The sequence below is a fragment of the Ictidomys tridecemlineatus genome, chromosome 11 (assembly GCF_052094955.1).
Source record: "Ictidomys tridecemlineatus isolate mIctTri1 chromosome 11, mIctTri1.hap1, whole genome shotgun sequence".
Taxonomy (NCBI): domain Eukaryota; kingdom Metazoa; phylum Chordata; class Mammalia; order Rodentia; family Sciuridae; genus Ictidomys; species Ictidomys tridecemlineatus.
The window spans coordinates 67,645,322-67,669,481 of record NC_135487.1 but is presented as its reverse complement, the minus strand read 5'-3'; the positions used below and the strand labels follow the sequence as shown (position 1 = coordinate 67,669,481).

The window sequence follows — 24,160 nt, the reverse complement described above, 5'->3', positions numbered from 1 at the left end:
AGCACTTACCTAGCATGTGTGAAGCACTGGGTTCGATCCTTAGCACCATATATAAATAAATAAAATAAAGGTCCATTGACAACTAAAAAAAATATTTAAAGAAAATAATCATGACTCTGGAAGGCAAATAAAAAAATCTTTGGTTAATTTTGATAGCTAAAATTGATTGTTGGGGGTGGGTAAGAGAAGGAATGAGATCTACTTGGATGATTCAGTTTATAAAAAAGACAAATTCACTTATAGATCCATGTATTTTTTATAGCTAAGCATTTTTAAGGCTTAATTTTCATTCTATGGTTTTGAAGAGACTTTAATCTTTAATCTCTAAAGAAGTAACCAGACAGAAGAAATCAAAGGATACACTAGAAATAAACTAAAGCAATGCTTTATTGCAACCACAAAGCACCAATTCAACAAGGCATTGACACACAGGGATTGGACAGTGTCTCTTTGAACAGAGATGTAGCAAGCCCACTTTTTCAGTTTTTTAGGACAAGTACTCAAACCAGGAATCAAATAAAGAATCAGACAATTAAAAAAATATTCCAGCATCATGAAGGAATATATATAAAAATATTCTGTACTAATAACAAGGCTTTTATCTATAACTCTTGGCAATTTTTTTCCAGAAACAAATTATTATAAATACTAACCATAAAGTAAAAAAAAAAAAGCTTTCGAAATAATCAATATAAGCAAATCTATGCAGAAAATACCATTACCCATATGACAGCTAGCTGAATACGGATGGATGTCCCCACTACACAACAGAGTTTCTCTATTCAGAGCTGTGACTCTGCTCCAAAAGGGGCCAAGATGCACCTCACTTCAAACATCGCATGTAGCAAATCCCAGTGAAACCTTAATAAGGTCAAGTGGAGGACCCTCTATAAAAAAGGGTGTTGGCAAATCCATCCAAGTAACACCAGCTCTACAGAGCAGAGGAGTTCAAGGGAGACAGTGATCCCTTTCTATTTTTTTCCCCTCCCCAAGTACATGTGCTTTTACTCTAAGTCTGTAACCCAAAGATGCTTATTCCATTAAAATATTTTTTAAGGAATTTGGGGAAAGCAATCCATGAAGAAATGGAGAAGAAAATCCTTGATTTCAAAACCTTTGTGGGGAGGGGTATCTAACAGTATCAAAGATCATTCTACTTGATGAACTCCATAAGGAAAACCAACTGTGTATACCTTGTCCCTGCTCCTCCTGGCTGGATTCAGGCCAGCCGATGGATTGCCTAGTCTATCCAATAGGATAACGTTTCATTTGATTGAAATTCTTTACATATACACATGTATGTATTCTGTTTACAAAGTTTCATTACATGAAACCAAATTATGTCACTGTATATTTTTTGAGGTCTAAGACCCCAAATGACTGCACTAGGAAGAGCTATTCTTCAAGTGCTTAGTCTGAAGAGGTTTTACGTGATATTCATAGATTTTCAGAGCAGGCCCCAATTTTAACTGAAGTCCTGTCAGCACATCATTCCTTGTCATCAATAGCAGGGATTTTCCATCAATTTCCTACAATGGAAGCAGAGGATAAAACCAATATGTAAGTCTAAAAGTTCAAGGATAATGAAGAACAAAGGAAGCTCAAACACAAAAGTCATACCAGTTGTCCCCAAGCTAGCAACATTGCTTTTTTTAGTAGTGCCAAATGCAAAAATCATAGGATCTTCTATTTTTATTTTTTCATCCATCACTTTTATTTTGGGATTAAACACAATCCATAGTTGATCTTGTTTTCAAGATTACATAACAAACTTTACATCTTAAAAACTCATGGCAAAACACACACACACACACACACACACACACACACACACACACATACACACACACACACACACACACACACATTTCATGGCAAGTTTACAGCATGTCCCCTTTAAGGACCAAAGATGTTACTTTTGGAAGTTAGGAAAGGGTGGTATGGCATTTGAACTCTGACTTACTTACAGACAAAGCTGATGTTCTTTTAATAACCTCTTTCTGATTCTCTTGACACTGAGAATTAAGCGTATACTATCTAACTGGTCCAATGGTGTCTAAAGTCTTAGCTGTCTCTGGGAATCTTGTCAATCTCAACAATGAGCACTAGTAAAATGACATCTTCTAGGAAGTTGTTTCTACCCATTAAAAGAATCATTCTGTTTTACCCCAAAACCAACCTCTCCATTCTGAGGGTTTCTACCACACTCCAACTCAATAGATCCTCAGGATTCCAAATAATATAGTGAGGGGTGATGTCCTGCCAGCTGAAAATCAGCCCTGTTCTGCTGAGTCTGTTCCTCCCATCTAGAAGTACACAGTTAGGTGCACTCCACTCCAGTCATTCTGGAGACTATGAAGCTTTGGGGTAAAATTAAAATGGCCTTCTCACCAAAGAGGAAGCACAGAAAAGTGTCTAAAAGCCCTAAGCACAGAAAGTGTCTGGAAGATTCTAGAAAAGAAACATTAAGACTTCTCACTGCCATCTTATATTTGTTATTGTTTACTGTAGAAACCTTAAACTGTTAAGAATCTGAGTTGGTTCTTAATAAGGTGGGGTCAGAAGGTGGACTGGCAGTCTTGGTATTTTTGTTTATGATTTCACTCACATACTCCTGTACTTACCTGGATCAATAGATAAGAGAACACGAGGGGACACAGTATGCAACAGCACTACATGAAACTGTGACTCTGTTTTTACCAACCTCAGGGAAGCCACTCCTCCCAACCCTTTTGTGTACCTTGCCAGGGAGTGAAGAAATGTGCCTTGGATGCTTGAGAGTGTAGGAGTAACAGCTCCAGGTTAGGGGGCTGTAGGAAAACCCACTCTATGACTTCAGGCAAGACTCCCTTTCTCCTCTTTCTCCTCATATGGTGATGTGGGAACCCGGGGTTTCTGACAGGTTTCCATGAGACTGCTCTTGAGTACATACCCTGAGCCAGGAGAGACAGAAATGCATGCCGTTCTCCCTTGAACCATGCTCTACAGGGCTGTGGTCCTCTTTTACTTGTCAACTGCCTAGCACGAATTAGAACTGAACAGGGAACTCCTAACTGGTCTACACTGTTTTTGAGTTTGGAAACATTTATTTTGTTAGCTATCTGTAGACAAAATGTCTTGCATTAATTTGTGAGATACAACTATTCAAAACATTACCATATTAAAAAAATTGCTTGCTATGGCAAAAGTGGAAAATCACTAAGGACACAGGAACTGACTCTCATGATTAAGCTCTTTCTCTCTCCCTCTCCCTTTCCATTAGTGAATCCTGTAAGTTTAAGAAGGAATTTACTGTCTTTCAGTTTCTCATACTATTGAGAAGTGATTTTTTCCCCTGGTGCCTCTTATTTGACTTTACATCCTTCTTCTTCCCTCCATCCCTCTGTCCATCTCATTATCTTCCACATCTAGAAAAACTTATTATTTCCTCTCTGGCCCTGGTGTTACTGTAGAGGAACTCCTGGTGCCTGGAAATCACAGTGGCCAACCTGAAGACATGGTGAGGCCACAGGAACCTGAGTCACAGGTTCCTGCAAAGCTGGTGCTCTGTCCTGGGCACTGATGAACACTGACCTGGAGAAACCCTTCCTGTTCTCCATCTTTTCATTGCTGGTGATTGCTTATACACAACACTTCTACATATTTTAAACAGGCTTCAGGAAAGAGGAAATTTCTTCACTTCTATACAAGAAGAAAACTTCCTTTCCTAACAAAGTGAATTTTTAAAAAAATCTTTTCTGATTAAAAAAACGTCCTTCTACTGCTCAGCATTTCTGTCAAAACCAAGTATGTCTGTGAAAATTGCTGAAATTTGAATTTTACTTAACATAAAATGGAAAAACCATGTTTTGTGCTCCAACTTGATTATCCCTTTTTTCAGGAAATACACTGCAGTTCACCTCAAACCAGAGCTGGTAGAAGGAAGCTCCATCTGGAGACGTTATTATAAAAAAGTTGAAATGTATATTGTTAATTCATCCATATGAAAAAAAATCTCCCTTCTTAAACCATGACTATGCAGCTCAGATGAATGAGGGTGGAATATAGCATAATGGAAATGTAAGCTTCCTAGTGGGTAAACCACAGTCTGAAGCCTGTCTCCGCAACTTACTGTGGGCCTGAATCTTCCCTGAGCCTCAGTTTCCTCACTCATAGAATGAAAATAAAACCCTGAATAACACTCTTGTGATTAGAAATGATTGATGTAAAGTGCCTAACACAGTGCCTGTCACGTAGGAGGCTCTCAGTGAGTCCTAAGTAGAGATGTATGGGCTTTGAAAGAAATGAGCTGTGTTCTGAATCCAAATCCATCTTTTGCTTCCTGTCTTCAAGTATGGGCCCTTTGCCAGAGGGAAGCAGGCATATTCCTGTTCAAGTTCAGAAAATTTATTGCAATTAAAATGCTGAAAAACTACATAAAATATTTTTCTAATAAAAATTGCACACATAGGAAAGTTCTTTAAGAAAACTAATAATTTGTTATATAACTCCTAAAAATTATTATGATTGCAAATGAAATCTAAATTTTGCCAATCATCATGGTGTACTGGAATGAGCTTGGCACTGGAAATTGGAAGACAGAGATTCTAGTGCAGACTCCATCAGTAATTTTCCATAAGGAACAATTCCTATGGATCAAAATATGGTCATTAATACAAATGGAAGGGGCTGAAGTGCAACCAACTCCAACTGAAAGGATGAGGGCGGGGGAAAAAGATCCCAAGATTTTGCATGTACATACATGATGGTTAAAGGCAAAAACAAAAATATAATTCATATCTTTAGATTCCTGTGTTAATAGATTCTCATTTGTTAGCTTCAGAGACACTTGTTACGTTGTTGATTCTGTCTTCAAGTGAAAGTGACATTCAAGTTCCTGTTCGGCCATAAAATTAAAAATGCTTGCATAGTACTCATGCATTGAAGTAAGGTTTAGAGATGAAAGATTTAAATTTCCAGTTAGGATGAGACCCCAGATTTTAAAATAAATGAGTAGTTATAGCTCAGTAGATAAGAATGTGCTTTAGAGTAGAATCCTATTTTACTTCTTATTAGGTGGGGCCTGGGACATGTTATTTAATCACTACAAGCCTCAAGCCTCATTTCCTTATCTACCTGATGGGGGGAATGCAGATACTGAATTTCACTGTGGAATGGATTTCTGAGATAACACATGTGAAATAGAATTCCAGACACAGCTGAGATATTAAAACTAAGAAAAAAGCACATAAAAAGCTTAACCCACTTACTTTTCACTCTTTTTCTCTACCAGAATTAACCTATCCCTAGAAAACTCTTTGAATTGAGCCTGAGTGTGATATGGTCCTCAAGAAATGCATAGGAAGAAAGTTGAGGTGGGAAGAAAAGAAGCAAAGAGAGAGGATAGGAAAGAAAAAGAACAGCTGTGGAGAAAGTTGACTGGCAGACAGCAAGGTAGAGGAGGAAAAATGTTGAAGATAAAGATGATGGGGCTTGTGAAGGAGGGCCCTGCAGCTGCCTCAGAAGCCTCATGTGTGGTAGTGGTTTGTACTGTCTCTGATAGTGTGAAGGGAAAGAACCAGAAGTCTGGGCTAGAGTGAAACTGGGCTGCTTACTAGTTTTTTGTATCAACATCTTATCTGTTACCTCCTTCCTACGAAATGAGAGGTTTGGACTAAGCTGACCTCTGTCCATTCTAGTTTAGCACATGCTCAGATTTTAAGTCTGTCTTTGATAAGCTTCATATGATACACCAGCCTCATATGACATTTCCCATTACAGAATACAAGAGCAATTCCTTACCAATGAGGTGGAGGAATCTGGTGAAAAAACCTTTCTTTTTCCACTTCAGTCTCTCTCCTCACATGTTCTACAACTTTCCGTGTAACAACTCTCTTGCCATTCACCATCTGGCTGCAAGTGGTAACCAGTTTGAAGTTTCCCATTCCACTGCTTACAAAGGGTACAAATGTCTCAAAGGTAAAGGGATTCGATCTGGAGCCCACAGATACAAAAGTGGAAAATCCTGTGTCCAATATGGGGGTCACATCAAAGAGAGAGGAGTGAAATCTCCTAGCCCTATCATTGTGGCCAAGAGAAAAATAGTCTGAGAAGTGGTGTTCATCTTCAGAGTCATTCTCAAAGACATGGCGTGGCCTCTCAAAGCGCGGTTCTTCCACCGGATGTTCCTTATATCTGCTGTCTCTTTTGGTTTCCTTTTGGAAGCAGTTCTCTCTGGACCTGTCATAGTCACTGCGTTTCCTGGGATCAGACAAGACCTCATAGGCCTCTGCTACTTCTTTGAATCTCTCGGCAGCAGCCTCCTTGTCCTCAAGATTCTTGTCTGGGTGTACCCGCAGAGCCAACTGGTGATAAGCCTTCTTGATTTCAGAGGAGGAAGCATTGGGAGACACCCCTAATACTCTGTAATAATTCACCATGGTTCTTCAAACAGTCTTTCCCCACCAAAACCCTGGATTCATTTCCCGAAGAATTTCCATATAACTTTGGAAAGGAAGGTGGTGGACTATTCAAGTTTACAACTTTGACTCTTTTCACATAGTTCTTGGGATGAAATCTTCTGGGGAGAAATGTCTCTGGGGTGTAGGGATCCTCTGAATGTCCCACCCTCTCCCTCTGGCCTCCACAGCTCACCATAGTGGGTGACTATGAGCTCAGAATTCTAAGACAGCAACTCTCACTGATGCTGTACTGTGCTGCTTTTCTATTGGTGGGAAATTTAAGATAGATAATACACATATTGGGGAGGCTCTATGTTATTTAAAAGTAAACATACACTCCCCCCAATAAGCACAGAGTGGCTTGTCAGCAGAGAGAAACTATTTGTGTGGCTCAAAAGTCTTTACCTCATTTGTTAGAGAAACAGTTACAAGGCAGATGGGTCTTACACTGAAATCAACTCAATGTCTATGTTGCCTCACTGAGGGGCCAATGTCTTCAATGACTTCATGGGTGTCACACTTATTTTTAATATTTACTGCTAGCACAGAGTGGGTGAAAAGGGGGCTGCATTATATTTTTTAAATCTTGTACACATTTCTCAGGAAGGAAAAAAGAATAAAACTCTATCAAATGAAGAACTGGGTCACAAGACTAATCTAGGTAGATATAAAAAAAGATTGAGGGAGTAGAATTGGAAGTGAACACTTCGCATATATTAAATAATGCTTCTTTGGTTGAACTATTAAAGTGAGCCTTTTTGTAATTTACCTCTGGATGTAAGTAGCAGCATCAAATGGTAAATGCTTTGTAAAAATTTTGCTTTAGAACCCTAATGTAGCAAGAGCTGCTGGTTGTTCTTTTTACAGGGCACACAACTTCACATTTCCCAGACTTGTTTGTTTCTTGGTGTGAGGCCTATGACTAAGTTCTGGCCAATGAAATGTGGTGGTTTGAAGCAAATCTCTTTCAGGCCTGGACCATAAAACCACCTACACAGGCTCCTCCTCGTTCTTCTTCCTCACATCAACTGGTGTTAGTGCACAGATGATCTTGAAAACTGCCAGTTAAAGATGAAAGATCCTCCAGTAGCTTGGCTCTTTGAGTTACGGTGAAGCAGAACATCTCTACTGACTATCTTGGATTATTTATATGAGCAAGAAATAAACTTCTATTAGAGTTACACCATTATACATGTTTTATCTACTTGTGACATCTTGGCCTGTTCTGATACACCAACTATTTCAATAATTTTACCTTCATTTTTAGAATCTACTCCTAATATGTCATCAAGAAAAGTCCTACCTTTGCAACACTAAATGTCCAACATCCTGTCCCACTGCTTCCCCCTGCCTTCTCACTCTCATGAAACCCATCTTTTCATTTCAACCTCCCTGTCTTCAGGGTTATGAGTCCCTTCTTACTTTTGTTTGCATCAGCCCCATGATTCAACATGGGGACCATTCTTCTATACCCTCTAAAATATCCCTGATTATACCACAAATACCCCATCCAGGTGGAGTCCAGTGAACCAGTCCCTCTAAATTCTACAGCAAAACAAATAAAACCAAAAAACCCCCAAACCAAAGAAAATAAATATAAAAAACCATGAAGAGAAAACACTATATATACATTTGCAGTATGCAACTCTCTGCTGTCAGTATGACATATCAACAGTTCTTTTATTTATTCTTTGTCATCTCCCTTTCCCTTTCCACTTGGTGTCCATTCTTAATCTTCACTATGTCCTCTATTTCCTCATTAAACCCCTACCTATCCCTCACCACTCTAAGGAGAGTGCTTTATGTGTAGTAAAAGCAAAACAAAACAACAACAGTAAAAGAGGCTGTCAGCAACTCCCTTAATGTCCCTGAGAGCAAGAAGCACCAGCCAAGGTCCTCCAGGTAAACAGAACTGAAAGGATACTGGTTAGATATAACCAAGCTGCAAACTGGGAAACAATGGTTGGAGAGAAAGGGTTGGGGTAACTGTATAAGTTCTGGAAAGAATCTGAAGGCCTGAGAAGTAGCATCAATGTTTTAGCATCTAAGGGCAAGAGAAGATGAATGTCCATGGTCAAATGGAGTGAATTCTCCCTTCCTCCACATTTTTGCATAGTGGGGGTGGATCAGATTGGATGTGCCCACCCACACTTATAGGATAAGTCTTCTTTATTTAGTCTTTTTTACTGATTCAAATGCTAATCACCTCCATAAACACCCTCACAGAAAAGCCATCTGGGCATCCCTTAGCCCAGTGAAGTTGACACATAAAAGTAATCATTATACAAGGGCAATCTTAGATCTGTAAACATATTCACCTATGCTCCCAACTCAGAGGAAGATACTGTTTTGATTAGTACTAATTCCTTCATATTCTTTTTTAAAATAAAATATTTGAATATTTTATTGATCAAATTAACTCATCATGTATATTATGGCTGGCATTACCTACAAAAGAATTTTACAGCAGTAAAATAAGTATAACATGAAATATACCAAGTTAACCATTTCTAAGTATCCAGGAGCATTTATTAATGTTTATTATGTTGTATAGTCATCACCACTATCTCTTTTTTAGCTTTTTTAATTACCCTAATCAGAAACTCTATAACCACTAATCAATAACTCTTTCCTCCCAATAGCTCTTGATACCTCTAATTAGTTTGTGTCTCTAAGAATTTGCCTCTTTTAGATATTTCATATAAGTGGGATTTTATAATATTTGTCTGGCTTATTTAACTTCACATATGTTTTTAAATTTCACCCTTTTATAGCATATATCAGAACTCCATAACATTTTATGGTTGAATAATATTCCATTTTAAGCACATACCACATTTTGCTTACTTATTTGTTCATGGACACCTTTGATTATTGTAAATAATGTTGCACAGGTGCAAGTACTTGAGCCCTTCTTTTAAATTATTTTGGGTGGAATTGCTGAATCATTCAGTAATTCTGTTTAAATTTTTGAAGAACTGCCAAACTGTTTTCCAAAGTGGCTGCATCATTTTATAGTCCCACCAGCAAAGTACAAAGGTTCCAATTTCTCTATATTTTTGCTCCTCATACTCTTTTGATCTCATCCCTTTCCATAGCCTTAGGAGGTTTGCTTCATTTAACTGTCCTCAATTTTCTGTAATTTTAACCTGCCCAATTCTTCTGGCTACTTTCCTGCATGTAAATAAGTCTGGATGTCTCTACTCTTGGAAAAGAGCTCTCACACCCACAGGGCCCCACAGCCCCTGCCTCTCCTTCACTCATCTGCATTCCACCCACTTCTCCACTGGAAGGGATGGGTCCTCCACACTCCTCCCACCAGCTTCTTGGAATTCCACTGCAAACTTCACCATTGCTCCCAGACCTCACTGTACTTGACTTTTTGGATATATTTTGAACTTGATTGTTTCATTTTTCTTGGAACTGTCCCCTTCAGAAGTTTCTACAAAAACCTTTCATTACTGATTCTCTTCTCACTTCCCTGAAAGTTCTCTCTCAGTTGCTTCTTCACCTTTTCTCTCCTAACAATGAAAACTGTGGCAGTCCTCAGGTGCTGTCCTTGGCCCTTTTCCCCTCACAAGTGCCTTTCTCCTTTACTCTCTTCCTGTGGCTGACAATGACTCTCATATTTCTGTATCTAGGCTTCACTCTTCCTCTCAGCTGTCTGATAGATAGCTTCACTTAAATATCCTACAGACCCTTGAATTTAACATGCCCCATCCTATCTTCTCTTTAAGAACTTACCATCACAAATATTCAGGTTAATCTCACCACTTTACAACCACCCAATCTGGAGACTTGGCAGTCATCCATGCCTCCTCCTTCTCCCACCTGTGGCACCGGGCTCAGTTCTGTAGCTACCGCAGAGAATGAGACATGACAGCTTTGCACTCTCCATTGGCATGATTAACAAAAAATATTTAACCTTCTTCCCCAAACAGCCACACAAAATTTTGGTCAACAGACTGCATACAGGATTTAGTCCCCATAAGATTGTATTTAGTTATACTGCCTAGTCATCCTAGTGACCATGACCATCTTACTTTGTGCAAGTATATTCTATCATGTTCGCATAATGATGAGATTGGCTAATGAGGTATTGCTCAGAACTTATCTCCATCATCAAGTGAAGCATGACTGTACTTTCTAACATTTTTTCTCTTTTGAATTCTAATGGGACCATTCAGCTTCTTTCCTGCCTTCAGGTTCCTTCCTTGTCCTCTGAGCCACTCTGTGAATCTTTAAAAAACATAAGTCTCAGCACAGAACTCCCCACTTAATATCCTCAGAGATTTACTGAAGCTTCTCAGGTAGTTTTGTGTTAGGCAATCCAAACTCTGTTATCTGCACTGCTTATTTTCAGTCCTACCCATGACATTCTCTGTCCCATGGCTACTACTGCAACTCAGAGTTCTCAAAATAAAATCTGTTGTTTCAGGTCTCCCTGCCTTTGTATTTGGTTCTATCTCTGCTAGAATCTTCTGTGTGTCCCTCGTATGGTTCCCATATCTTAAATCATTTTATTAAAGTAAAATAATGCTCAGAGTAACAATGATTAATATGTTAATGACAATGGTTAATATGTTAATATTAACAATGATTAATAGTTTTATATCTATTTTAATGACTATTACAAAAACTATATCAACTATGAAAACAAGTGAACAAGTAAAAAAGCACCACACACCTGGCTGTCTTACTATGTATTATAGCTGTTTTAATTTCAAATGAATGATTTGAACAACCACTTGGGTAGATTAGTTTATAGGAATCTATTCTATTTCAATAAAAAATTCAAAAGGCTCTTTCCTTATCCATTTTGTTTTCAACTCTCTTAGCTACTTTATAATTGTTGGTACTACCAATCTGCTTGCTACTTTAACTTTTTTCTAAATATTTATGGGCTGGAAGGGCATATCAGTGGAGTTTGAATCTCCACATTCCCTGTTCATCATGCTATAAAAATATTTTAAGCATTTCAGTAGCCTTCAATTGTTAAGAAATGCCAGGCATCAAAGGACCTTGAGTTAGGCACAGTGGCATACATCTGTAAATCCAGGGGCTTGGGAGGCTGAGACAGGAGGATTGGGGGTTCAAAGCCAGCCTTAGCAAAAGTGAGTCACTAAGCAACTTAGTACAGTCACTAATATGCCATTATGTAAAAATGTGAGTGTGTAACCGATGTGATTCTGCAATTTGTATTTGGGGTAAAAATGGGAGTTCATAACCCAATTGAGTCAAATGTATGAAAGATGATATATCATGAGCTTTGTTATGTTTTGAACAACCAATAAAAAAAAAGACCCTGTCTCTAAATAAAATACAAAATAGGGCTGGAAATGTGGCTCAGTTGTTGAGTGCCTCTGAGTTCAATCCCCTGTATCTGCACCCCCTCCCCTTGAATATCTTCAGTACTGGCATTATTAAATGCTGATAAAGCTATTAGAGTTTTCCCCAATGTGTAAGGTTTTAATTGGTCTAATTCAGAGCTAGATTTATCATGAAGCTAATGAAGCTCAAGTTTAATAATATTTAATTGGAAATTTTGTAATTTATTTTTCAAATTAATTACAGGGCTTTTAGAATCCTATAAACTTAAGGCCCTACAAACAACTTGGCTCTGTCTCTGGTATAATTAGACATATCCATTTAGTGTCACTACAGTTGAATTCAATCTGGGTATGACCTAGGACACATTGCTCAGTGTTGTTCTGATTGGCTTACTACTTAACTACTCTATTTTGAGGTGCTTAGTGTTACTTGGCAATTTATAATAATAAGAAATTTTATTTCTCCTTATTAAGTCAATGACTTCAGAAATTTATCTAAAGTTATCAATAAGCCACTGTAAGGAAACTCCAATCTTAGTGTTTCACATGAACAACCTAAACACTCATTGGGTATTTCAGAGTAAAATACTGTTCTTACTCATGTGGGTTGAGGAAAGTGAGGGTTCAATATGGTTAAATTTAATTTGTCACCTTCAGTTGCATATTATTTTGTTATGATATTCTGAGAATAAAATGATCTCAGAGACACAGATTGTTCTAGAAATAGGATCACTGATGTCATTCACTGGTAAGTACAAGATATTTAACAATCTGAACCACATGACAGTGACTGAATAACAGATCTCTATCTTCCATCTTCACATATATGCTGAGCATGTGAGTCAGACGGATTGAGGCACAGAAATAAACTGACACTACAGTGGGGAGAATTGTTTTTCGTGACTTGCAGTTAGGTTCAATTTAAATGGTGATTACACTAGAATGCTATAATTCTTCATCTGGTAACTAAAAGCACTGTCAATGTAGATGGCTTTATGCCAGAGAAATTTGCTCATTTAGCTTTCAAATTTGACAAAGTAAATCTTATCCTAAATTTCCTCTCTGAGGAAGGTGGAGGTGCTTTTGGATGAGATTAGTCAAAATGGTCTTTCCCTAAAGCTTTTAGGAAAGTAGGATTCCTGAGGTAGCCTTGTTTATTGAAAACTAGATGACCCATACCCATGAGCAAGTGGCAAATTTTCAAGATCTGTTCACAAAAACTCTACTGTGTCTCAAGTGGGTTTTGTGTCTTGTGCTGTGCATTGGAAGCATGCTTCATAAGAACCAATTCCAAGATTATACCTTTGACTCTTAAAGCAGAAGCTTGAGCAATGTTCCATCTATTTATTTCAACATGCACTTTATAAAAATTTGGATCTTAGAAAGGCAAACTCCTCAGGCAATTGGAAGAAAGTAAGCCATGCATCCGGACTCCCTTCATGCCTTTTTTCCCCTTCAGAAAAGTCTGTCTGCCAGAAGACACTTGGGAAAACAGCTACTGTGCCACAGTGTCCATGAGAAAGAGAGATGGTGCTGACCATACTGGTATCATTGCCTTCTCTGGGAAGGGCTCCTGCTGCCTCCTGCTATTATGGGCCAGTGAACCTTTTGGGGCACTATGTTAGTGAGCCTAGTAGGCCAGAGTCCCCACATGGTGAACAACTACAGCCCTTGGGTTGGCCACAAACCAACCCAAGGGGGAACAACATTACTGGTTATAAAAGGGAACTATCCAAAACAGTTATATAGCTTGAAACACAAATATTATTGACACTGGGTCATCAATGGGGAGTTAAGCAGGAACTTATGCCTTCCCTCTTAATAATTCTTTTGGATTGTAACTGTTGTGTATACATAAGGTTCAAACAAAGTTTGCCAGAAAATTTGATAGAGATAATTGTGCCAAAGTAGGAAAATTAATAGACATAATTGTAATGTGGTAGCTGGATGCCTGGACAGGGAAAAGGAAGTCAGGGAAAGATCACCAGCTGAATCTAGCTGCCAGCCTATACAATAGGAACTGGGGATACCATACATGTCCTTCAGACAAATCTTGCTCAACAGCCTCATATCTTCCAAAGGGACACACTGCTAGAAGGCCATATCTGAGTGTGGTTGTTACGCAACATAGTATCTAATAATATCTGTGAAGCTATATCATTAAGACAGATTCTCTCCTGAAAGTCAGCCTACTTAACAGTGGACATGTTTGACATCAGTGTCAGTATCTTGGTTAGTATGGGATGCTATATCAAGACAGCATAGACTAGATGGCATAAACAACAGAAATTTATTTCCCACAGTTCTGGAGGTTGGAAGTCCAAGATCAGAGTTGCCAGCATGGTTGGGTTCTTGGTGATGGGTCTCTTCCTGGCTTGCAGACGGTCTTTCACCTTTTTATTGTATCTTTACATGGTGAAAAGAGAGAGAATAAGCTCTTCTGCTTTTTTTAGAAGAGCACTATTCCTATCATGGTACTCTACCCTTATGACCTCATCGAGACCTTTTAACCTCCCGAACGCCCCACCTCCGCATACCATCACATGGGGGTTAGGTCAACCACATATGCATTTTGGAGTACACAAACATTAATTCCATTAGAAACTGCCATGAAATAATTAGCGCCCCATATCACTGGCAACTGTATTGTGCTTTCTGCAACTCCACTTTTCAAATATGGCTTAGTGGCTGCCGTCTATCCCTGCTCCATTTGGGTCAAATGGCAAGGCAAAGCCTTCCCTGAGGGACTGCAGGATATGGCTGTTTTTATGGTTTCCCAGCTGCTGTACCTAGACATCTATCTGGAAGGATCATGCATTTAGGCTGGAGGTGGACTGCAGTCTTCCTGTTGGGATGTGTTTGGTGAGTCCATTGCCAGAAGACCCTCCTTTCCCTCTGTTTCCTTAATGGGAAGAGGGAAAGTAGTGAAAATTTCAGAGCAGGAGAAAGATGTGGATTGCTTCCAGAGAATAATTCAAGACTCTTCACCCATTCTATGACCTTTCTATGAGAATGAAGGAACTTGAGCTTCTGGACCATGCATGCTTGTCTTGTATTCTGAAAATTCATTTCTCAGGCTCCTGAGTGGGTAACCTCAACACAGAAGCAAGATGATATCCATTTACCCCTTGAATGATTCTGAATGAAATGTTTCCTTCTGTGTCAGTATACCTGGTGCCAAAATGAGGTCATCCTTGGGAGAAAGGGCATGTTTCTAAGCCAAGCTCAGAGCTCGCCAGATCCATTTCTGAGATCGTGCACAGAATCTGCAAGCCCCAGAGAGCACACTGTCTCCCAGTCTGGGATGTCTGCCTCAGAAGAGTCTGAGCAAAATCCCAGCCTGAAAAGGCTTTTGGGCATTTGGGAATCTGACCAAGAGACCTATTAGCTAAATATTTTTTGTTGTCACTGCTAACCTTTTATAATATTATTTAAATTTAATTTTAGAAGAGAGCTACTCAACTGCAATGACATAAAGGATATTATACCATTAAACCACAAACTAAAATTTGTTATAGCTGATCAACTTTCACTTTTCAACCTGAATTGTGATTTTCACCAGAATTTCATTGTAAGGATTTTTAAACATAAAGAAAAATTTTCAGCATTTTTTATTGAACACCTATATCCCCACCACCTAAATTCTACAATTAATATTTTCTTTACTTACGTTTTCATACATCTATCCATGTAGTCATCACTCTATTTTACTGTCAATCCATATTTTTATGCTTTTCAAGGGAAACTGTATATATCAGTATATTCATCACTTTTCATACCATTGTTTACTATTTTTATTTTTTTTTACTTTTAAGGTAAATGTACATGCTGTGTAATACAGATATGACCCATTCACATATGTCAGTGCATATGCAGTGACCACAGCATATGCCTGTAATACAAACCCTTATCAAAATACAGAGCATCACCACCACCCAGAATGTTCCCTCACAGCCCTCCCCAGTCACTCTCCACTTCACCATTCTTGTCTTCAATTAGAAGCAAACACTTATTTTTTTTCCTACTATTGTATTCCTGTTCTGAAACTTAATCTAAATTAACCCACTCAGCATGCTGTGTAACAAACACTTCTTTCAGTGTCATGTTTTTGAGACTGACCCAAACTGCTGGATGTATCAGTAATTCGTTCCTTTTTGTCACTGGGTAGAATTCCATTGTATGAATATAACACAGTTTGTATGTTCATTTTTTTTGAGTCTTCTAATATTTGAGAATTATGAAAAAAGCTGCTAAGTAAAATTTCTTTACAATCCTTTTTATAGATATATGTTTTCATTTCTCTTGGGTAAATATCCAAGAGTGGAATTCCTAGGTCATGGGGTAGATGCATGGGTGTTTATTTTACACCTTCACTAGCAATGTAGGAGAGTTCTGGTTGCTACACATCCTCATGAAAATTTGGCACTCTCAGTCTTTCTAATTTTAGTTCTTCTGGTGGGTGTAAAGCAATTTAAACTTCTATTTTGTCAAATTTCCAAAATAGCAAAAAAAAAAATACATATGTAGAAGGATCAGGTTTGAAGACAACCCTAGTTAAAGAGATTGAAGTGTATGTTATTAGCAAAGTCACTTTATTTAAATTCAGGCCATACAACAAACAGCTTGAGAGAATGAGTAATGCTAAAGGGATGCAAAAGAAGCAGGCAGACATATTCTTCAGTGTGTAATTTTCCCAACTATACTATAATACTAGAAAAGTAGTTACTGCCCAGAAAACTGCAGCCTTTGTTGCTAGAGAAATAGGAACTGTGTTTCCTTAGAGCTGGCCTGGGTGCACCATGAAGTGTTCTCCAATTTACCTCCTCATGGTCAAACCTCTAGGAGGACCATCCCTATAGAGCTGGCTCAGCCCACAAAGTGGAGTCATGAGTCACCCAGACTATTCTAAGAGATGCCTGTTCCTCCATCCCTCTCTCTAACACCAATCCTGGGTCTGAAAGAAAGGAATTAACATTTCTGAGCATCAACACTGTGCCAGAACCTCTTAGGCAATTTACATATCTTGTCTTTTTATCCTTATAACATCCCTACAGAATCCTGCACTATTTGACTCTACCTTGTTAAGCACATGGGAAGCAAATTACAGGAGGCTAAATGGTTCAGGGGGTGTTGAGGCCAGTAGTAAAATGTGCTGCATGTCTCTTGGTCAGATCTCTCGCTCTTTTCTCTCTTTTCAATTTTCTGATTTCTAGTGTTTGTCTGGAGGGTAGATTCCCTCTGCTGAGCCTGATCAGGCTTTCAGAAGATGCAGATACAACAAGCTTTAGCCCTCCTCTCTGCAGCTGCCACATATCTCAGCTTTGGGTTTTCCTCTGAAGAAAGGAATCATCAGCCTCCCACTTTCACCCTCCTTCTGCCTCAGCTTCTTAAAGCCTCACTGTCCCTTTACTGCTCCTTTGGTCCTCTTCCTCATCACTCCCTCTGTCCACGTGGGGAAGGGCGATAATTGTATTCATCCAGAGTGAGTTACCTGTTCCTGAAAAGCATTAGCTTGCTCCTCAAATCCTGCTGTTCGGAAATAATTGACGACATCCATCACAGCCCAGTCGGCAGGATCAGGTGGTCTTCCATTTTCCATGGAACTGCAGGACACAAACCCAGACAGTTGTCAGGGCACTGGGTACATACAAGGTAGGGCCAGGCTCACTGCTTTTCCTCCCAGTGCTGGACTGGGCCAGCTTGCTGGGACCTTATCCTTCTCTTCTCTCAGAGGACCAGACAGAGCCCAGTCCCCACCCTACACCCTCCAGAAGGGCTGTGATCATTTTCCATTTCTTGGTGTCAGATGATCACTACTCCTACTCAGTCACTGGCTCAGTCACTGCTTTCACAATAAACTATTTAACCTTTAATATAAATTCTTCCTCACATACTGGCTTTTTTTTTTTTAAATCAAAGACATTAAGAGTGATCCAGTGACTTTTAGTGACCTGAAGCTGGATATTCATTCTGTACTTTACACTACAATATTCATTTTAAAATGTGATTTCAACATACCTCTCTTCCCATCTCCTGCCACCTTTCTTCTCCCCATCCCTGCACATCAAGGAATAAAACTATTCTATTCATAGACCCCGCCCTCTCACATTCTGTCCCAGCCTATTTTAATGCCTCCTCTCCTGTCTCTACCTGACAAATTCCTACCATTCCTACTAGCTCAAAGTTCACCTCTTCCCTATTTTATGGCACTGCCAGGTAATTATTTTAGTTACACTCTCCTCTGAGTTCTAGCACTCCATTCAAACTCTCATTGCAATATCTTCTATACTAGATCATATTCTCTGTTTATTGGACAGTCTCTCCTACTAGAGTGGGCCTGTGGGCTAGAGATACGCATTTGAGATTAAATCACTTCTCATTTTATTATTTCTAGAGTCAAGTGTGTACTTAGGAACTCAATCAATATTGTTCAAATGACTAAACAGGTGACAGTCGAACATCTGCCTGAGAGATTCCATAGTAATCCTTCTCTCTGAATTTAGAAAGGAGGGACAGAAGTAAAATAGAGTAAGAATGGCATTGAGATGCAATTGCTATAACTCTGTCTCATTTCTATGTTTCAGGAATATCTATCTGATAATCATCTTATCCAAGGTGATCTTCCCAATCACACTGTTCATCTGCTTAAAAGTCTTCCAAGGCTTTCCTTTTCTCTTAGGATAAATTCCAAACAGTGTAAGTGGGCTTAGGAAGTCATTCAGGACAATGGCTCCCACCTCTCTAAGTTAGGAACATACTAGGAAGCTAAACCCACATATTGCTTATTCTTACAAACCTTATAGTCCCATTATTAATATTAATCAATAACCATACAGGTAAACATACAGCTGCAAGTTAGGCAAAATGCTGTAAGGACAGATGCACTGTGCTATGACAGACAGTTGTTGAATGGCCTCACAGAAAGGGGGTGACCTGACCAGATTCATATTTTGAAAAAAGAAGGTATTAGAGAGGAGCCAGAGAGGAACAATCGGTACAGATGAAAACTCTGTTGCATTCATCCAAGCCAGAGATCATGGTGACCCAGACTAGAGTGGTGGCTATAGAAACGAAGATAAGAATGTGGATTTAAAAGCTATTTAATGAATAAGATTTGTATAACTCAGTGGTGGACAAGACATAGAGAAGGAAAGGGATATAAGTGTTATGGAACTGAACGGAAGTTGGTACCTTCACCAAAAAATGGCATCCCTAGGTTTGGTTGGACACACTGAATCTGGAGCTCAAAGAAACGAGTGAGCCGGAAATACACATTTGGGGGACAGAAATTTAGATGGTGATTGAAACATTGAGAGGATGAGCAGAAAACTAGGCTTCAGATTAAACTTAGTAAAGTTTAACATTTAGTGAAAGTTGAAAATATTCATGTTACTTTGAATAGAAGTGAAATTACCCAAACTTGGGAGGACTACTAAAGATCTTCAGACATCTAAAAGGTAAGAGTCTAGCTATCTCATTCCCAGCAAAATGTTTTGGTCATAGCAAGAAGCTGAAATAATTGATTAAAAAAAATTTAAACCAACTTCTACTCTTGTTAAAGAAAAGGGAGAAACTGATTAATGGTATATGTGATTGCTCATTTCTCAACAGCACTAAATTTTAAAACATTTAAAGCCAATGCTTACTAGTTGGAAGTGTTTTCCTTTTTGAGTTCAGAGATTGTGAATCTCTAAGCACTGTGTGCCGTGTATCCATGCACCCATATGTGTGTACACACATTATTTCCTAGCATTTAATAGGCAACATACATTTGGGAAAAAAACCTACTTTCACCCTAATGTTGTCAAACGTTAATTATGTACTTTTAAAATCAATGCTAAATGTTTTCTTTTTAAGTATTTATGTGCTGGGGTTTTCTGTCATTCTAAGAACATAAGCAATCATGAGCTGACCAGGGACCCTTTTCAAGGTACCATTTTATTTTTCTATTTTGTTTAAGGTGCGTTTGAAGAAATGTCTGGGCAGGAGTTCTTTGTTCTAGCAATTCTTTTAAGTTTTCTAATCATCTCACTTCTGGCAGTGAGCAGAGTCTCACTGGACACACTTTCAAGTGACTGAAAAGTACCTGAATTCACTTTCCCTATGGATGACTTCAATTAGTCACCTTTCCTTACAAAGAATAGTTATCAATTGTAATAACAAAGTATGTTACATTGTGATTTTAGGATGAGAGGCTTTCCTGATTCTTATTCTGTTGTAACATCACCACTTTCATAATTCTGCAATATCATGAGTACCAACAATACCACAGATAATAAGGACTTCATAAAACTGATGACCATGAAGAACAGGAGTGACATGAAACTGAGAACTCTCACACGTATAAGGTGAGGGAATCTAACTGGAAGAAATAAGGGCTAGAAACCAATCAATACATTTCAAGATTATTCTACATAAGGTTAAGTCTGATGACCCCCAAATGACACTAATTTAGAAAAAAATGACATTAGATAATTCATTTCCTGAGAAAAAAATCCTATCTTCTTGTAGCTTCCCAGCACCTCGCACAGAACTGACTGGTACATAATTTATATATAGCAGAGACACTGTTACATTAAATGAACTAACAACCAGAAAGCACTTACGGTCTATGAAATGCTCTTCAGAAAAGCTCAGAAAGGGTAAGAAACTCACCCAAAGTGTATAATAAGATAAAGCCAGGATTGAATTCTAGACATACTTGGCTCCAACCTATCCTTTTCCCATTGTACTTCTTTACTGATTCAACAACTACTTACTGAATGCCCATAGTCTGCTCAGTACTGTGCTAGATGCAGGGTTACCAGGATCAAGAATGTATAGTTCCTGCCCTTGAGGAGCTGGCAATCTCTGGAGAGAAAGCAGTTGGAAACAGCTGACCCTAAGAAATACTAGCATTGAGAGGTGAATAAAGTGCAACTGAAGACACACGCAATGGAGGGCATATTAGTTTTGTCTAAATTGAACTATTGAAGATTCTCTATGACGATTTAAAAGAACACCTATGGCTCCAAACACACCCTGAGCTGGGACTGAGGATTTGCTGAGGCACGTGCACTCGCGTGCATATCACAGCTTCTACATTGCTGATAATAAAGCAAGATGGATGATTTCATTGAGCCCTTCCAGGGGTTTTAGTGATGGTTTTAAGGAACTACTAGAGATGGAATGTAGCATGAAGGTGGTGGTGAGGTGGAGGCTGGGGGTGGTCAAAGCCAAAGCCAAAGCCAAATAATATCTGGCATGGGAACATTTGGGGGGATAGATTAAAGTGACACTTATTCCTTCAAGGAAGGCAAAGTCTCTTCTCAAGGATTGATATTTATAGCCAAACTCAGACTCTTAACCTTGTTCCTTTATAAGTGGTCCATTCTCTCCATATCCTTTCTTATAATGTGTGCATATCAGACTCCAGAAGCAATTTAAATAGCACTTTTTAAAACACCTCCCAGTTGGTGGCTCCATTGTGGCTGCTAATTTTGCACTGAAAATGAGACAACAGATAGGAAAGTTCCATTGTCTTTGGGTGTTTATTATTTGCTATCATCATAGCAAAGTGTTTCTTAGAAAATAATACATATTAAGATAATAAACCCTGAGTATTTTTCCAGGCATTGGAATTTTTATAAAATATGTATTTTGCCTTATTATAAAAATTAGCAAGAAATGAAGGACATAATTTGTCTTTAATTCCCTCTATTAATCAAATAAATGTTTCCATTTAACCCAGTCACCTTTTAGCCTTTGTGCATATGGTTAGGTACGTCATGCACTGATAAAATTCTATCATGTGTGAATAATTCACACTAGGAAGTGATTATCCTTTAATTAAACAATCACCTCACTTTGAAAGAGAGCCAAAGAGATGTGATCATGGGGACAGAAATGCCATAAATAACCATTTGGCAGATATAATACAGATTAATTGAAGACTTTTTCACGTGGGCACATCATAATTTTAAGTGTTGTCAGCAACATTTAAATGTCTCCATTTCCCTTTACATGAAGGCAGGTGGGAAATAGTTGAAATTTTCTCTAAATCTAGCACATGTGTATTTTATGGTGCTTATGATATTATAGATTCTGAAGGTTAGTCAGGCTAAAAAGGTACTTTAGATAAACAGAATCCACATGTGATTTTATAACTATTATATTCATTCACTGCATTTCTATTTCAAACTTCAGAGGAAAAATACTTTAAACACTGGTTAACATATTATGGTGATATTTTTGGCATATTACTCTTATTTTACAATTTTGAATGTTACTTATTTTTATACTTAAAAAATGCACTCTAATTTTGTACTGCCTTAATCTTTATACCTTATTTTAAAATTAAATTACCCTGCTCTTTGCCCATGTCTTAAAACAGCCTTTGGCTAAAAGCAATTTAATTCTGATTCTAATAAATTAATATCGATCCCTTTGCCTATAACATATCTAAGAATGAAGCAACTAAATGAGCTTAGTTTTCTCCTCTATTCTTCTTCTCCTCTCCCTTCATACTAACAGGCAGGGATCTGGCTAAAATGCAGGTCCAAAAAGAGAAAGGATGAATCAAAGGCTCTTGACAGGACATTTTTCATTTAAAAATATTCAGGCAAATAGGAGTTGACTACAGTATGATGAAATGATGAAAGCACTGGAAAAGCAAAGAATTCATCAAGATTTCTATATCTTTTAAATTCTTGAGTTTAGCATTCAGAGTCCTGATTCAAAAGTGGCTTTCTAATTTGTACTAAAATGCAACTGGGCAATACCTGTCCATGGCTTTGCTTGTGTCACTTTGATCCTTTCTGTTAAACTTTGAGGGATTACAATCCTACTCATTTTTAAAAGGTTTACCATTTAAATGTTCCCTTCCAAATACCTGCAATTAACATTTTACTCCAAACATTGATAGACAAATTTTAATCTGTTACTATGAGCCAGCTCCTTAATAAGCATTGTAAACTCATAGCCTAATGAAAAGGATAATCTCAATTCAGCTGTGACATGAAGAGAGCCATGTTTGTTCCAAAAATTAGAGAACAGAGTGAATAGATGACAGAGGAAGATGGGAAGATAACATAGCCGTCTGAGTTAGACCATGCTAAGTGGGTGGACCAGAGGCTCTGGAGCTATGAATCAGCTCCAACACCAGAAGCAGGAGCTGGGGACAAGAGGGGAAGCTTCTTGTATCATTTCTTCCTTCTATGATAGGTATCTTCCCTTGGCTGCTGGTTTTTCTCTGAAGTCACACAGCATTCTGTACTTGGATACCTCTCCCCAGTACCCCATCTCATCTTTCTGAAAATAAGTATCCTATAAACAGCCTTTTTTCTTACCTGTTAACTTCTAGCATAAATAAAATCTTCAACTAAAATAAATACAGATACTTCTTTGAAGAGGACTCATTGAATTTCTAGGGTTTATTTATTACTGGATAAAATTCATGCCAAATACAAACATGAATATTTCATATCCTTATTATTAATGTTTAAAAAGTGGCCTAGACACTGCCTAAAGAACTCTCAATTTCTGCCATGAGCCACAGCACAGTGGTCACTACTCCAAAGGACTTAGGTATAGCTTAATCACTTAGACAAACTTGGTTTTCTTTCTATAGGGATTGCAATAGCAAGACAGAAACTGTGTAGAAAACAGCAGCATTCAAAGACATATAGGGCATGTCTATAAATTCTGCTGGCCTTGACTGAAACCCCTGTTGTTTTCACACTGAAAATATGATATCTTAATATGTATAATTTTATACATTTTTACTCTTTTGAAATGTATATTTCATGAAGGCTATTATTTGCTATAGACAAAATGGTATAACTTAAAAAAACAATAAATAAACTCAATTCTTAACTCAAGTTATCACTTAATTGAAAGGTATAGTCAATCACTTATCACAAGGTTCTATATCAGAATGAACAGATAGCAATAAAGTATTAACATGTTTATTTTAGCTTTTCTAAGAAAAAAAAACTATACCAGCTATAAGTATCATTATTAACTTCTAATTATTATCCACATTCAAGAAATCATTCAACACAGAAACAGTGAACTGGAATGCACTATAGAACAAGTGGACCTAACAGCCCCCTACAAAACATTCATCCCCCAAACAGCAGAACACAATTCTTATCAAGCATGCATGCAACATTCTCCAGGAAAAGCTCATGTTAGTCACAAAACAAGTCTTAACAAATTTAAGAAAACTATAATCATACCAGCTATCTTTTTGACCACAATGGAAAAAAAAACCCCTAGAAATCAGAAGAAGAAAATCTGGAAATTCACAAATATGAATTTGTGGGACTTAAGTGACACACTCTAAACAACTAATGGATCAAATAAGAGATCAAAAGATAAATTAGAAACTGAGATAGGTGAAAATGAAAA

General features: G+C 38.1%; 2 protein-coding genes across 4 annotated transcripts in view; both read right to left on the bottom strand.

The window, feature by feature from the left end:
• Nucleotides 1-369: 369 nt before the first annotated feature.
• Nucleotides 370-24,160, bottom strand: part of Samd13 (sterile alpha motif domain containing 13) — a 50,552-nt gene continuing 26,761 nt past the window's right edge. For all 3 annotated transcript variants that reach the window (XM_005334079.2, XM_040288944.2, XM_040288942.2), the window contains 2 exons: nt 17,262-17,373; nt 370-1,529 (listed from right to left, as the gene is read on the bottom strand). In XM_005334079.2, coding sequence (XP_005334136.1) covers nt 1,386-1,529; nt 17,262-17,373 — 256 coding nt within the window. In that variant the 3' untranslated portion in view covers nt 370-1,385. The remainder of the gene's footprint in view (nt 1,530-17,261; nt 17,374-24,160) is intronic.
• On the bottom strand, nt 1,558-8,816 carry LOC144368098 (dnaJ homolog subfamily B member 8-like). Its single transcript, XM_078026610.1, has one exon. The coding sequence runs from the start codon at nt 6,417-6,419 to the stop codon at nt 5,778-5,780; it is 642 nt and encodes a 213-aa protein (XP_077882736.1). The 5' UTR covers nt 6,420-8,816; the 3' UTR covers nt 1,558-5,777.

Coding starts and splice junctions, on each gene's coding strand:
- LOC144368098 (XM_078026610.1), bottom strand. CDS start 6,419: ATGGTGAATTATTACAGAGTATTAGGGGTGTCTCCCAATGCTTCCTCC.